The 17,993-nt window shown below is 31.3% G+C and overlaps 1 protein-coding gene across 1 annotated transcript in view; it reads right to left on the bottom strand.

Moving 5' to 3' along the window:
- The window catches only part of LOC148271694 (organic cation transporter protein), a gene marked incomplete at its 5' end in the record, with an annotated part of 47,918 nt that extends 30,296 nt beyond the window's left edge, over window positions 1-17,622 (bottom strand). Inside the window, one exon of the mRNA XM_088241045.1 lies at window positions 17,436-17,622. Coding sequence (XP_088097171.1) covers window positions 17,436-17,622 — 187 coding nt within the window. The remainder of the gene's footprint in view (window positions 1-17,435) is intronic.
- Window positions 17,623-17,993: the final 371 nt, after the last annotated feature.

The raw sequence follows: 17,993 nt of genomic DNA, 5'->3' as shown, positions 1-17,993 counted from the left end.
GTATCCTCTCCCTCATTCATTCACGCATACACACATTCACATACACATGAATACAAACGTCACACAAATACAATTACTAAACTTCTTTTCTTATATATTATGTGTCATTATATTTACAGTGGATTTTTTTAATTGGCTTTAGTATTGTTAAGATTTTTCTAATTATTTTGTTTATGTAATAGCTGTAAAAATCCCAAATAAAATGAAATAAAATAAAATAAAATAAAATAATCAAGCTATATTTTAAGGACTAAAGTATGTAATATATAGTAAGAACACCTGAGCCGACATTACTGATAATCAGGTAAGTAAATACGAGTAGGTACTATTTTTTAAATATTTTATCAAGAATAACAACGCATTAATTTTTAATCAAACCACACTGTCACATAATATGTATGGAATAATTTATACGGGCTACCAGTTCATGTGTCAATTAACAAGTTATTTGGAATTAATCACATTTAATGTTACAAGTAAAATAACATATTATTATTAAAATACACTAAATAGGTACTGAGATGAAACAATTTTCTCAAGGATTCTCTCAGTGGATCTATTTATAAATGATTTATTTATTTAAATATTAAAGCACAAATCATAGAATTAGGAATAGTCGAAAAGAAGCGTAGAATTATATTTGAATACATCGGACTGTGTCCAATAACTCCTCCGCTATTTATTTATTTATATATACGCCCAATGGGCATTTTTGTGGACACATTTACACATAGAAAATTATTATAAAAAAATTAGAAAGACTCAATGGTTTATAGTAGACTTTGTGAGAGTGGAAGCGGGAGAGAGGATATAATTGAATTTGATTCAGTGATCGTTTGAAAGAAGACAACTTGTTATCAAAGAAATCAAGACTGGTATGTTTGTTGGCTATGCCTTATATTCGTGATGCCGTCGCGTAATGTTGCACGATGGGAAAAAATAATCGTAACACAAATGTAAGGGGAAAAAAAATCAATCTGTTAATTTCTCGAAAATTTTATTGTGCACTCGGAAACATATATTGCCACAGCAGAGTACATAAGTAAAGTATCATTTAACGAGAGTTATTGAATTAATGAACTATTAACTTAAAATATTTAAAAAATATATTTTACATAAAACGGATATCTTTATATCATGTTAAATAATATTTGATGTTTTTAAGATAATGTCGTTCAAATTTTCCCCAAGGCGTTGTTTAATCTGAGGTCTAATTTTCGTTAGTTCTTTCATTAGATGAGCAAAGCAGGGTAAAAAAATTTACTACTCTGGCTACACCAACGAAATTTCTATTTTATTTCTTCGACAATCTGACAGATGGAAAAATAATTCAATTTTTAAGTAATGCATTTGCAACTTAAACATTTGTTTATAAATTACACATGAAATGTGATACCATCCTGTTACAAATACACATAAACACATCCTTTTGTTGTAACACAATTTAATAATATGTATGATGTTTATTTAGAAACTTTGCTGGTCTGTCTTTAAACTGTATTTTTTTTAAAAATGTAATTAAATTATTGTCGACTGTTTGTTTCTTTAAAATAAATAAATGAATAATAATAATAGTAATTGAATTAATGTAATTTAACTTAAAATATAAATCAAATTTTATTGTTGATAAAACGGATATTTTTATATCATGTTAAATAATATTTGATGTTTTAAAGATAATGTCGGTCAAATGTCTACGATAGAGTTGTTTAATCCGAGATCCAATTTGTATTAGTTCTCTCATTAGTTGAGCAAAGTAGGGTAAAAAAAATTACTACCCTGGCAACACTAACGAAATTTCCATTTTGTTTATCGAAAATCGAATACCTATCGAAAGTGATTGCATCCTGTTTCTTAAAGATCCTAGCAGTATTTCCACACTTTAAAAGGACACAACACGGCATAGTTGAATTTAAATCAGGAGTTGCGTACTGAGCGACGTCTACAAAGAAACTAATAGGGTAAAACGAAAACCTACTCATTTATGAGTAGTTAAGTCGCTTTCTGTTTGATGTGCGTATGCGGTTTCTAGACTATTCTTAATTCTATGGCACAAATAATGAAGTATGTAAACTACGTATATTCTAATTACTTATAACAGTATCACTATTACGAAAAAACTTAAAAATATGTGTTTGTTTGACTAGAAAATCAAAATGACCGTATTTGGTACTGTGGATCAAATCGAGCCATAATCGGTAAAACAACGTAAGCGGCATTTTAACGAATTGCGTTTTTTAAGGAAAAGTGTTTCTTATTGCCCCTTACACAAGTGTTAAAAACATCAAAAAATAAAATAAATTTAAAAAATCATAAATCGCAAAATCCCAAGCACAGCAAATACTTTTTTTGACTTAAATCATCGTCATCATCATTCTCTTTCCACACCTAATGGTGCATAGGGCACCGCATTGGTACACCAATCGCAGCGTATCTTGATCATTTTTGTTACATGAAGATAAGATGATCGGTCTTACGCTTCAGGCACCAGTCCAGGGACGATGAAATATTCTAGTGTGAAAACACCCTTTTAAATCAATATTTCATATCAACCTTGTCGGGAATCGAAACCGAGACCTCTTGCATGGCAGGCTAACTTGCTGACCATTACACCACGAGGCCGACAAAATACTTTTTACACCTTAAAATTGATTTATATATACTTTTACATTGTTTGTATTCTTTTTTTACAGAATAATTTTCCCTCACTGGGGTGTCCCGTGCCGAGGGAAACATTTTACAAAATGTGAAATATGCCTAAGATTAGCTATTTAACAAAGTTAACATAATAACAACAATAAAAAAAACGTAATTAATTCAATTAACCTAATTATCATTAACATAATAATAAAAAAACTAAAATAATCCTAATTAAATGCCTAGACTCCCGTATTCCCTTCTCAATAATGTTTTTTCTTTCTGTTGCAATTAATTTAAATATAATTTTTATTTTTTTATTTATTTGTTTCTTTTTCTAAACACATATTATTTACATAGAAATATAATTACAAAAATACATTTTAGAAAAATACATCTTAAAATTAAGCTATAACATGATTTGGAAATAATAGATGGTTAAAAACAACGTGTTCTCATTTTAATTTGAATTATATAATGAATGGTATTTACAAAGTTAATGCTTCAAAAATAAATAAAAATATAAATATAAAAATATTTTTTTTATTTTTATTTATATAATGCACAAATACACAATTTTAAATAGACATAATTATTTGTTTTTCATGTCCCGACTTGTTAGAAAATTCCGTGTGAGTCTGGACTCTTCGATATATAAATCAAAAATATTTTTTTACATATTAAAACAATATACAGGTAATCAAAACAATATGCAAAATAATCAAAACAATATACAAAATAATAATAGAAAAATAAAAATAATAAAAATTTATAATACATGTAGAAAATGGAATCAAAAGTTATATAATAATACGTATGACAGTGATGACATACACATATACGATATACGTATATGGATAATAATAAAAACAGCAGCGATGTTATGCATTTATTCCCGGAACAATCTCATACAGTGGTCTCTACCCCTCGATAAAATCCAATTATGGATCTTCATCTTAAATATAGACACTGTTTCGGAGAACTTAATATGTTCATCCAAGACGTTGAACACCCTTGGAGCTATATATGAAAATGCACTTGTAATATTCATGGAGGATGCAAATATGTATTTTTAATGGTTATCTTAAAAGAGTCTAATTTCATAGTTACCTAATTACACGTATAAGGTATGATTCTTTTACTTTTACGGGACTGCAACTTTACCCAATGGTATTTAATAATGAAAGAAATATATTTTACTCGCATATATGTAGTTATGGAGTCAATTAACGAACACAAATTAATAAACACGTCAGTCGTTCAGCGTAACCTTGATATTAAATTAGATTTGCGGAACTAATCTAGATCACATTACAACGAACAGCCTCTATGTTGGTTTAATAGTACATAAATCAAGGCACTGCTGTGTTTTATTCATTATTTTATTTACTTATGATAAAGATTTATGGCATTTCATATCGCTAAACACAATGACATTTCAATGGATTATCTAAAATAGACGGGCGCTTGCATAGAATCAAGAACAGTCCAGAAACCGCATGCATACGCACATCAAACAGAAGGCGACTAAACGAATCATAAATGAGTAGGTTCACGTTTTGACCCATTAAATTCTGTGTAGACGTCGCTTAGTACGCAACTTTTGATTTGAATTCAACTATGCCGTGTTGTGTCCTTTTAAAGTGTAGAAAAACACTACAACATACATAAAATAAATACAAGAGCATCAAATAATTTAACTTGCAAACAACCTAGGACCAACAGAACAAGAAACAGTTTTTTGTATACAGCAATAAATTTATACAATGACCTAAAAATATACAAAACATATACGTATTTAAAAAACACCTAAAAAACAGTTTTTACAGCCCGTGTCACGAGTGATATGTGATGTTATTTCATTGACTTTGTACATAAACTGTTGTGTTATTATATATAATATCTCCTCATACCAGCAGTTTTGCTGATTGGGAATATTTCGTACAAACAAAATATGTAATGCAATGAAATATATAATGTTTAAAAACCTTGTATTTTGTCATAAATAAATCAATCTAAATACTGCACTCTATTCAACAGTATATATTGAGAACGGTAGTGGTTACACACATAAATAGAGACATTTACCCGAGCGTCAACCACAACCATAATACAAGATGCTCTAATAGGGATCTGATACTAAGTAAAGGGGTCAACACTGTTCTGGCATCGAGACAACACTATTACGTAGGCAAAAAGGTCCATAACCTTTTGCCAGAATCGCGGGAAGACGGGAGTGTTGTCAAGTTACGGAAGGTGTTGACCTCGCTCTTTCATGACATTGGTCGTAGGGAGTCAGAGAAGTTGATGCATGCCACGGATTGGAGATTCTTACTGGATGTCGAAAATAAAATATAAAAAATAAGGAAAATTTTTTTTTTTAAATATTTATAGATGACAACCATGAAGTTTCGCATAAATAAATTGTCTATGTTTTTATGAATGTATGTATGTGTATGCGCATGGGTGTATGTACGTGTGTGTGTATGTACATGTGTATATATATATATATGTGTGTGTGTATATATGTGTATGTCTGTATTTATATGTATCAAAATGTGTATACGAATAAGTTTATATTTTGTTTGTCTGTGCTCTATATTAATTTGTTAACTATTATAATATATTGAAATGTAATTGCCTAGCTCGGAACGGGGTATGTACCCTTGTTAACTGGGCAAAGTGAACATGGAATTGTAAATTGATAAAGAGTGTAAATAAATAAATAATGCGTGAGCCTATAGAGACGCCCTATCACTATGTTTCATAGAACGCAAGCTATGTTGGTTTGTTGTAAGCAACAAATTGGTGGCCATTTTGTTTTGTTTGACAACATAAACATAATGGTTCGATCGGATACTTTTGTCGCTGTGCTTGACTTTGTTTGTAAATAACTTGGATATTTACGTTACAATAAATAAAAATCGACTATGGTAAATTGCAATATGTTTGGTTGCAGCAGTAGGAGCGTCAAAGGTGTTAAAGGAGTCAGTTTTCACAGGTAATTGATTTCGAATATTTTCCTATGATTTACATTGATTTTTGGCATTTATTGTCCCGCCACGTGTATTATGTTGCTTAAAAACTTTCCTTATATCAACATATTTACTTCAGATACTATTTTTTCTCAATTTGGGAAATAAATTTGTGAATTGAAGTATGTTTACTGTTGATAATGACAGTTGATTACGGGCAATATGTCGGGGCCGCACTCGGCATCCATATAAAGTTTGAGTTTTTATCGAGTAGAGGTCGATTCAAATTTTACTCGAAAATAGCAACGTTAACCTTGAAATCGCATCTAAAATGACGTGTCCAAATTTCAGGCCGCTACGATTCGCCGTTTCGGAGATGTGACGGACAAACAAACAAACTCAACACAGGACTTTGGTTCCATGGAGTTGGGATTTATGTCTCAATAAATGTAACATAAGTATATTGTGAATAAAATGAATAAATAAATAAAAAATAAACACACACATGTATTTTCAGTTCTTTAAAATAAATATAGGCGAATTATAGAAAAACCAATTCAAATGACCCAGCAATAATAAATACACATGTTTAAAAGTATTTACAATGCAAATTAATATCCATTTGGCAATTCTCGACCCGAGAACGGCCCGTTGTTTTGCTGCGAACTGTAGCTAACTTAATACCCAATAGAAATATAATGGTTTTCCTACGTTTGGGCTCCTCTCTAGGTTACGCATTATTACTTTGAGTCATATGCTAAATTTAATTTTTGTTTTCCTGTCTTTGTAGTATATTTATGTCCTTTTGATTTCCTGTTTCCCCTAGTAGTTGCGTGTAACATATTTATTTTTATTTTTTAATTTTTACACATTATAAACAAAGCGATCCCTCAGGCGAATGTGTGGTAAAACGATGTATGATAGGTGCACAAATGTCGAGATCCGTGAAGTGTGTAAGGCTGAGACATGCATTATTGACAGAATTAAGAAAGGGGTGCTGCGTTGGTTTGGACATGTAGAGCGAATGGACAGCGAAAGAACGACTAAAAGGATCTACGATGCAAATGTTGATGGATGCAAAAAACGAGGAAGACCGAGAAAGACATGGCACGATCAAGTCCATCAAATACTTGAAGATGGACATGTCAAAAGTAGGAATAATCGGCGTGCGTGCATAAGAAGATGAATGAATGTAGAGGAAGCGAGGTCTGTATGCCAAGATAGAGTGTTATGGCGTTCTATCCTCTCTGCCTACCCCTACGGGGAAACGGCGTGATGGTTTGTTGTTGTTGTTGTTGTTGTTATAAACATAAATACATAATAAAAACAATGTGTCCTCCCTGGGGGTTGACTGCGCCGAGAACACTTAACAATACTCTTTTTTATTTTTTTTACACGGGAGAATATACAAGGAAGACTTTATAAACCGTTTTAAACACTACGTATTTATGTATATAATAGAATAATTTTCCCTTAATAATCAGTCAACAACCGATCGGCTTCAAATTAACACAAAAGTCCAATAAATGATAGCCCATTAATATTAATGCATCGCACGATAGCAATGCAATTAAATACCTCGGCTGGTAAATAACACGTTAAGAATGCATTTGCATATTAAAATGCAGACTTTGTTTTTCGCCTACCAGACATAATCCGTACAACTCTGTTTACCTTGCATCATTATGCAACCATTAACCTGAATACGGTGTACTTTGTGCCAAGAAAAAATGTATTTGATGTAACATATTACAACAGAGATGGAGAACATCACAGGGCGACCTGTAATAGGGAAATATTACGCACTACGATTACCGATAAAAATATACGAAATGGATTTAGAATCATTAATTGTGTTTTCAAAATCAATCCAGTGGAGAAATATTTTCATACGTAAATTTGAAAAAGAACTTTGAAAAAAATACGTCGCTAGGCAAACGCAACATGTTTAGCCTTGATAGTTGTGTAAAATCTATTGGTTTTTGACCAAATAAATAAATTAAGGTGACCACTTTACACACTCGTGAAGTCAGAGAGGGAAGACATTTTTGAGAAGGTTATTGTATTTTATTTTTTATTTTTTCAAGAATTCACGGTACAAGTACCTTTTACATTACATACATACATACATAAGTATTTACAGTGGATTATATACAGTAACAATTTTTTCAATGCTTACTTAGATAGAACATAATTAAAATATTAATTCCACACTAAAATGTTAATAACATAAACACATACATTTCTCTATAAAACACACAGTTTTCCCTGAAGATGGCTCCTGCAATGGTAGCCGAAACGTCGGATCAAATCCAACATACACGGTATCACCCAAAAAAGATACATAATATTGATAACAGTGACCGTGAAAACCTTCGCACCTATTGTATTTTTAAGCTATTTTTTATGTAAAAAAATCCGATACAAACCGATCAATCGGGACTTTTTCTTGTGATTTTATTTTTCAATAAACATACTCATAAAACACAGAAGTAGTTATGGATATTTTATTAAATGTTATCACACGATTGACTGGTTTAATACAATACATAATAGTATTCAACCTATTTAGCATTCTTGCAGCAAGGTTAAGTGGCCAAGTGGACGGTCCATTTTATAAATTTTATATAGAGTAATCTGTCGTGTACGAAACAGAACAAAAACTAACGAACATCGATTTAAAAAAAGAACGTTCGATACATATTTATTTTGTGACAACCGATTTTTATCATTCGAATCATTTATATCAAACTCTTATTTATATATTACAAGCTGAACCCAGCAATGCTTTAAACAGAACAAAAACTAACGAACATCGATTTAAAAAAAGAACGTTCGATACATATTTATTTTGTGACAACCGATTTTTATCATTCGAATCATTTATATCAAACTCTTATTTATATATTACAAGCTGAACCCAGCAATGCTTTAAACAGAACAAAAACTAACGAACATCGATTTAAAAAAAGAACGTTCGATACATATTTATTTTGTGACAACCGATTTTTATCATTCGAATCATTTATATCAAACTCTTATTTATATATTACAAGCTGAACCCAGCAATGCTTTAAACAGAACAAAAACTAACGAACATCGATTTAAAAAAAGAACGTTCGATACATATTTATTTTGTGACAACCGATTTTTATCATTCGAATCATTTATATCAAACTCTTATTTATATATTACAAGCTGAACCCAGCAATGCTTTGCTATTTATTGCGATTTTAGTATAAACCAACTCGTATATAGATTAAATCCGTCATTAAAATAATACTCAGAGTCCCGATACAGACATCTACTGAAGAAATATTCCATAAATCACAACTTATGACACCAAAACAATTATACACTAAAACAATACTCACTTATAGATTCAAACACTACTCTTACTCAAATGAAAGACATAACCCCCACAATACATCACATACAAATAATATAATCACTAGATCCTCAACACATAAACAACTTAAACAAATACAAACTAATACCACTTTCAGACAAAGGGATTTTGAGTATTATTCAATTAAAATCTATAACCTACTTCCACTATCTATTAAAGCAATTAGTAATGAGAAAATGTTTAAAAAGGCTATAAAAAAATGGATAGTGGAGCTAGGTAGAAGTAAAATGGATTGTCTCATTCGCCCATACCAATGCTGAATCAACTACTCCACAACTGTATGGCTTATGTTAGGTTTTTGTTGTTTCATTGTGTGTTTTGTAATATAAATAATTTAGATGTATATAAATACCTTGTTTTTAAAACTGTCTGAATATTTGTTAATTATGTTTGTTTTTTAAGTGAGTCTTCTTTGTTTATTCTCAAATATAATTTTAAAAAAAACTAAATTGTTAAGTTAACATCCAAATTTCTTCAATTCTTCCATTTGTTGATTTTAGTGAAGTTAAAGAGCTGAAACCTTTATTGTTGTGAAGAGATTCATCTGACTGACTGACATTCAATGACAGGTCATAAGCCCTGTAAATGCCTAGACTTCCATATTCCCTTATTTAAGGTATTCTCCATCCCTGTTGTAATTTGTTAATCAAAATGACTCCCGAGGGGGTGAAATCCAGTCTTTTGTCTACGAACATTTGGACAAACTCAAATAGTGTAATACTTCCAATTGGTTAATTTATTAAACAGTTATACAGTATTAACTTATACCATTTGGAAAAAAATTGATCGGAACCAGCAAGAACACGATCACAATACTAGAGAAAAGAACAAAATTAGACTTCCATTTAGGAAAAAGGCAAAGTCACAAAATTCAATTTTATTTAAAGCAATTAAAAAGTATTACGAAATGGAAAAAAATATTTATGAAGAAAAAAACATATCAAAATTTAAAATAATGGTCAAGACATATGTGATAAACAATTTATAAATTAAATATATTTGCAATGTTATTATTAGAACACACATAACAATATGTATGATATGTGTGCCCTACTTTAAGATTTAAATAAATAAATAAATTTATTATTTAAGAATGTTTTTGAGTAAATTTTCCGATTTTTCTCTACCTAAATCCAGTAACCAATTTATTACGAATTTATTTAATTGAATCCGGGCCATGGTTGTGCAATGTTGGGGTAACATATTAAATATTTTGGGGCCCAGAAACCTGAAATTTCTTTGCCCGAATCCAGAGCTTGCGATAGACCCCATGACCCATCCTCTAGTTTGACTTCTGGTAGTGTGGGAGTGTTCCTTTTGGGATTTGGTAGAGTAATTTGCTTTCACAAACATTATTATATTAAAATATATAATTGCCTTATATCTAAGATCTTAAATTCCTCAAATTACTTAACGTATTTACATTTGTGTTTTGGATTAAATAAATTATTGTGACGAAATGCGGTGACAGGGAATTTTGATAAACAGGAATTTGAACATTTCTGGGGAAAAAAACAACTGCACTTCGGACCATTTATGCCTAATTGCAGAATTAAAAACAGTCTTCAAATGGCTTAAAGCAAATAAGCTAAAACTAAATGTAGACAAAACAAAATGTATGATAATGGGTAAGAAACGCTGTTTTAACAGTGATCACAGTATTGAATTAGATGAAGAAGTTCTTGAGAATGTTGAAAGCATAAAATATCTAGGAGTTTGGATTGACTCTAAATTATCTTTTTCAAAAAATGCAGACTATACGAGTAAGAAAATCGCAAAGAAGGTATCCCTGTTAGGAAGGATAAGGAATAAATTAGACATTAAAACCTCTCTGCTGATATTTAAAAGTATTATCGTTCCCCACATTGATTATTGCTCCAGTATTTTATATTTAAGTAATGAAGGAGATCTAAAGAGACTCCAAATAATACAAAACAAAGCGATGAGGATAATATTAAGATGTGGGAGACGAACAAATGTTAAGAAAATGATTCAACTTCTAGATATCATGACAATTGATCAAAGAATCAAATTCAATGTTGCCAATGAAATAAACAAAATTATTAAAGGAATAGTTCCGAGATATTTTCAAAATAAACTAAAAAATAATGAGTTCTTTCATGACTATGCAACAAGAGGATCTAAAAATATAAGACTGGAAAAAAAATCAAAAGCAATGTCCCAGAAGTGCCTTATGTACAAGGGAATAAAACTATTTGAAGAAATGCCAGAAAGCATAAAAAATGAAATTAATGTAAATATATTTAAAATTAAATGTAAAAAGTATATATGTGAAAATATTACGTAGTAATTAGTGTAAATAGTGAATAAACAGTTAATATTATAAATTAGGATACTAAGTGTATAATAGTGATAAATAATGTTAGAATAAGTACAGATGTAAATATTGTGTTGTAAATATATATTGGACTATGTAAATACATAGAACTAAATAAATAAATAAAAATAAAAAAATAATTAAAATCGACATTCGCTGTCCAGTTATCTGATATCTGATCCAGTTATCTCAAAAATGAACCGATTTTGTAATTTTTCTTAGACAGTGTATCATAATAAAATTTTCTGAATCGGTACGCTTAGAGTTTTTCAAAAATACTTATCATATTTGATTACCGCGCGCCCGAAGACAACATTTAAAATTAAAAGTTTTCGTGCGTTTTTTTATGGTTCTAGTTCCCTACTAAAACGAAAAGCAAGGCAAACTGACCGCAGATAAAGCAAATCAATTAAAGAAATTCAAAGAATTACTTTCATATCTATCCTTTTGCAAAAAAAGATGTCGATTAGTTGCTCCGTTGAGGCGTGAAGGAAACATAAACAAACAAACACACTTTCGCATTTATAATATTAGTATGGATTGCATAAATAAGTATACATATTTAATATCAGGAAATCTATATTAAACTAGTGAATTAGAAAATTAGAAAAAGAAAATAAGTTCAAGCCAGCTACGAACAGTGAAATTGCGATTTATGGCCATTTGAATTGTCTGGATATTCTCAAAATAAATTATTTTGGAAATGTTTGAGTCAACGTGTCTTTTACGATCTTTCATGTTCATATTTGGGACATGAAACGTACTATTGAAGCCAGCTTAGTTCCTTTAAATAATTTCAATAGCTGAGATTTCGTAAAAAAATATCAGGCAAATGAAATTATTGGTTTTCACCAGAAAACATTTTTTTAAATGTATTTTACTGGGTTTATTTACACGCCAACTTTGAAATTCAACCGAGAAGGATTCAAAGGATTTCATCATTTGAAAATGCTCGAAAAAAGACGAAACTGCATTTTAAACTAGTTTTTTCAAATATTTATTTAATTTATTTAACACTTTATATACATATAAGGGCAGGCATATTGCCTTAAGGCAATTTCTTCCTACCTACCCAAACCGTTTAGTTTGAGAAAATTATAAATACATGGACATGTTGAATCTTACAATTTTATACAAAAATTAAAAACAAAGATTTACAAAATAAAAATGTATTTTTAAAAAATAACACTATACTATGAAGAAAGGAAAGGGGGTGGGAAGGAAAGAAGAAGGATAAAGGAACAATTTAAATATTAAGATAGTGACATTTCAATCTTGACTTTAATGTAAATAAAGAAGGGGCTCTAACATTAGTAAATATTGGGTTACGAATGATGAAATCAGGCGATAGTGTAAATCTGAGTCAGGAATAATCCAGATTAAGGAAAGGTCTCAGGGGTGATATTCTGGATTTTCTCTACCCCCTAGAGAATGATTCATTTAAGATTTTTTTTTTTTTTATTTGCTTCACATAATGGCCACACTGATGAAAACGCGCGACTCATTACCATTATTGCTGCCTTAAGGATTACCTTACCCAAAACATTTAATTAGGTTAAATTGACAAAATCGTATTAGCTTTTTTTTGTTTTTGAAGAGTTTTACACACCATTTGACATTTGAAAGAAGACGCAGCATGATCAGATAAACCAAAAGATCAAGTCTCGTCATGTCAAACGCAGGAAGAACCGAAAGGCAAGCATGACAAGACGTTTGGATGTAGAAGAAGCTAGGAATGTTTGCCAGGAAAGACGTTTGTGGCGGTAAAAATAATATTCAATGAACTAAAAACTGTCAAAAATAATATGTGAATAAATAAATTTAAAGTAAATCTAAAGAATTTTTTTTTAACACGTGTAAAAACCATATTAAATATTAATTAGTATGAATGTATGATTCTTTATATGTGTTTTCTTTATATATCCTATGATTTAATTTTTTTCTCATGTACTCTTATTTAAAATTATATAAACTCTTGTAAATAAACAACTACAACAGTGTAAGTCACTCTCCAAGCACAAGAGTCAATCTCTTTTTTGGAGAGTTACAGTGATAACATTTACTAGATGTGTAAAAGTAGATATGTTTAGAATTTTTTTCAAAACATGTACCTTTTATGAAATTTATTAATTAAAAAATAAAATAAAATATTATAATAAAACAAAATGTAGAAGAAGCTGAGAATGTTTGCCAGGAAAGACGTGTGTGGCGGTAAAAATAATATTCCCAATGAACTAAGAACTATTAAAAATAATCTGAAGAAATTTTTTGAACACGTGTAAAAACTACATTAAATTTCAATTAGTGTGAATGTATTTATTTTTTTTGTCTTTTCTTTATATATCCTATGTTTTTATTTTTTTCTCATGAACTCTTATTTAAAATTATATAAACTCCTATAAATAAACAACTACAACAGTGTAAGTCACTCTCCGAGCCCAAGAGTTAAGTCTATTTTTTGGAGAGTTACAGTGATAACATTTACTAGATGTGTAAAAGTAGATATGTATAGAATTTTTTAAAAAACATTTACCTTTTATGAAATTTATTAATAAAAAATAAAGTTGTTCTTTTTTTAAATTATAATAAAACATATCCGCAGGAAGGAACCGAGGGTCATTCACTTTTTAATTAAATGCAATATAAAACCCGTTGCTTCTACTTAGTTGCAATTATGTATAATCTTAATTATTTTCAAGCATTTGATTATATCATAGAAGTATATACACGGCTTTGTACATAAATTACATGTAATATAATAAAGTTCTACCATACATATCGACAAAACCAACGAAGTGGAAATAAATAGACGCATTACAAATGCGTAAAATGATGGCATTTCTGTGCGTAGGTTAGCTAGTTTCCTTTAGGACTTCCATCCGAAACTTGAGACTCGAAATTTCGAGAGTCGAGACATTTTTAATATCTCTTAAACCTTAAGCATCCAAGGTCAAATAATTAATCTCTACGTTTTTAATGCTGTTCATAATCTGCATATTCATAGTATTGGATTGAAGAAGTCTCAGAGTAATAATGCATCAACCTATGGAGAAGCCCTATCACATTGTTTCATAGAACGCAAGCGATGTTGGCTAGCAACAAATTGGTGGCCATTTTGTTTTGTTTGACAACAAACACACAACGGTTCTATCGGACGCTTTTGTCACTGTGCTTGACTTTGTTTTTCAATTTTTTATTTTTTATTCATTTATTTACACCTTTTATCAAAAACGCAATTTTACGTACACTTTGCCCAGCTAACAAGGGTACATACCCCGTTCCAAGCTAGGCAATTACATTTTAATATATTATAATAGTTAACAAATGAATAGAGAGCACAGACAAATAAAATATAAACTTACTGGTATACACATTTTTATACATACTCACATACACATATATACACATATATATATATACAAACACATATACACATGTATATACACACACACACGTACTGACACTTATGCGCATACAAATACATACATTCATAAAACATAGACAATTTATTTATAATCCGAAACTTCATGGTTGCTATCTGTATATATATTTTTTTAAATTATTCATTATTTTCATATTTGATTTTTGACATCCAGTAAGAATCTCCAATCCGCGGCATGCATCAACTTTTCTGACTCCCTACGACCAATGTCATGAAAGAGCGAGGTCAACAATATAACTTGGATATTTACGTTATAATAAATAAAAATCGACTATGGTGAATTGCAGTATGTTTGGTTGCAGCAGTAGGAGCGTCAAAGGTGTTAAAGGAGACAGTTTTCACAAGTAATTGATTTAAAATATTTTCCCGTGATTTACATTGATTTTCAGCATTTATTGTCCCGACACGTGTATTATGTTGCTTAAAAACTTTCCTTATATCAACATATTTACTTCAGATATGATTTTTTTCTCAATTTAGGGGATAAATTTATGAATTAAAGACATTTAATTAACGGCAATATGCCAGGGCCGCACTAGGCATCCATATAAAGTTTGAGTCTTTATCGAGTAGAGGTCGATTAAAATTTTACTTGAAAATAGCAACGTTAACCTTGAACTTGCATCTAAAATGACGTGTCCAAATTTCAGGCCGTTAGGACTCGCCGTTTCGGAGATGCGACGGACAAACAAACAAACTTCACACAGGACTTTGGTTCCATGGAGTTGGAATTTATGTCTTGATAAATGTAACATAAGTATTTTGTGAATAAAATTAATAAAAAAATAAACACACACACAACACACGTGTATTTTCACTTTATAAAATAAATATAGACGAATTAAAGAAAAATAAATTGGAATAACCCTGCAATAATAAATACACAGCTTACCCACCACATACCGCACACTGCATTTGAGGACATAAGTCTCCTTGGCGGTGCCCACATACACGGAAAATTTTCTCGTTGTCAAACGAGAAAAACTGCCCGAAGGAGCTCTCTGAAATCTGGTAGCCTTAGCATCTTTGTGCCGAAAGAAAGTAATCCAGAAGTACATAATATGTACTTCATTGGATTGAGAAGAGAGGGAAGTGAATTCTTCACTGACTGGGATTAAATTGATTGGACATGATCAATTCGCCGAAATGATTACAAAACTTTTTAAAAGCCTTGAAATTCTTTTTAGAAGCCACCAGATCTGTATATCCAACAGGACCTATAACAGGGCCACGGATAGTATCTAATAATAAATACACATTTACATATTTAAAAGTATTTACAATGCAAATTAATATCCATTTGGCAGTTCTCGACCTGAGAACGGCCCATTGTTTTGCTGCAAACTGCGTTTTGGTTTGTCGCAAGAGACAAAACTAGCAGTTAACAATGAAGTCCCGGTTCCGACCCTGATGGATGAGAGTAGAGTATGGACTTGGAAAAACAGGGACGAAAGAAGGCTGAATGCTGTCGAAATGTGATCTATCAGGCGAATGTGTGGTAAAACTATGTACAATAGATGCGCAAGTGTTGAGATCCGTACATTATGTATGGCTGAGATAAGCATTATCGACAAAATCAAGAAAGGAGCTCTGCGTCGGCTTGTACATGCAGAGCGAATGGACAGCGAAAGAACGCACGTAATGTAATAATGATTTTCCGAATGTTTGAGTTTACTGTTTACCATATTGATGTTTTTGATCCCATATAACTCACGTGTTACTCATGTGTCTGTGTCAACTAATTGCTCGTCCCATCTCAAAACAGGACTTTTATTACCATGGAGTTGGAACTTATGTCTCGAATAATGTGCAATAAACTAATGAATGTAAATAAATCAATTTTGCTGGATGCAGAAATAGAGGAAGACCGAGAAAGACATAGCATGACCAAATCCAGCAAATACTTGAAGATGGACATGTTGAAAGTCGGAATAATCGGCGCGCGTGCATGAGAAGATGTATGAATGTAGATGAAGCGAGATATATATGCAAAGATCGAGTGATGTGGCGTCCTATCCTCTCGTGATGGTTTGTTGTTGTAAGTGATTGAAATTGAAATAAAATTACCATATCTTATGAACAGTGAAAGAACGCAGAAATAGAGAAAGACATCGTATGACCAAATCTAACAAATACTTGAAGATGGACACTCTTTGATGCGCCTGAACTACTGAGCTCGATAAAATTAAATATCCCAACTAGAAACCTCAGATAAAACTTACTCTTTCATACCGATAACCATAGAACTAACTAAGGTTTTCATTCCCCATATGCCCAGAATTCTTAGGTCCGCCAACAAACATACCAGTCTTGATTTCTCTGATAACAAGTTGTCTTCTTTCAAACGATCACTGAATCAAATTCAATTACAAACACCTCTCTCCCGCTTTCACTCCCACAGTCTACTATAAACCATTGAATCTTTCTACTTTTTTTGTAATAATTGTCTATGCATAAATATGTCCTTAAAAATGCACATTGGACGTATATATAAATAAATAAATAAATGATAAAAGTCTGATTAATCAGCGCGCGGGCATGAGAAGATGTATGAATGTAGAGGAAGCGTGATCTGATCTAACGGGGAAACGGCGTGGTTTGTTTTTTGAAAAAAAAAACAAATATATCTCTTACCTCTGTCGTGATTGTGGAGTATGGTATTTCGTGGGAGTACTCCCATCCGTTCTGGCACTTTCTCTGGGGCCACGTGGAGTTGGGTTCTGTCACGGCCGCCCCCGCTCCCACGGCGGCCCAGTTCACGTCGTATTCCATGCAGCGGGACCGCTGCCCGTGCTCGTCCACGGGGATGGCGAGACGCCACCTGAAAAGAAGAAGACGAGCGAAAATTACTTATGCATTCTTTAACTTTTATAGGACACCTAGCAGCAAGGATGATTTGCAACAAATAGTCTCTTGAATGTATGATGTGTACCTGGAGAGCGAATCGGTGATTTATTTATTGACGGACATTGTCCATTTATACAATTAATTGGGTTTAAATATTACAATAAAAGAATAGTCAAAAACAGTTAAAAAATAAAAGAAGCATTGACAAACATAAGGGACATCGAGACAAGATCTGGACTATTTATTTGGTGTTTTTTTAAATCGCTGTAAACTTAAACCAGAAAAGTCCAGATCTTGTCTTCAGTCAACAATACGACAAAGACGGGTCATTGGAGAATTAAGGTC

This window comes from Micrasema longulum, unplaced genomic scaffold (genome assembly GCF_059751315.1).
Source record: "Micrasema longulum isolate JH-2025_06_02 unplaced genomic scaffold, ASM5975131v1 h1tg002722l, whole genome shotgun sequence".
NCBI classification, from domain to species: Eukaryota; Metazoa; Arthropoda; class Insecta; order Trichoptera; family Brachycentridae; genus Micrasema; species Micrasema longulum.
This window is presented reverse-complemented; position numbering and strand designations above follow the sequence as displayed.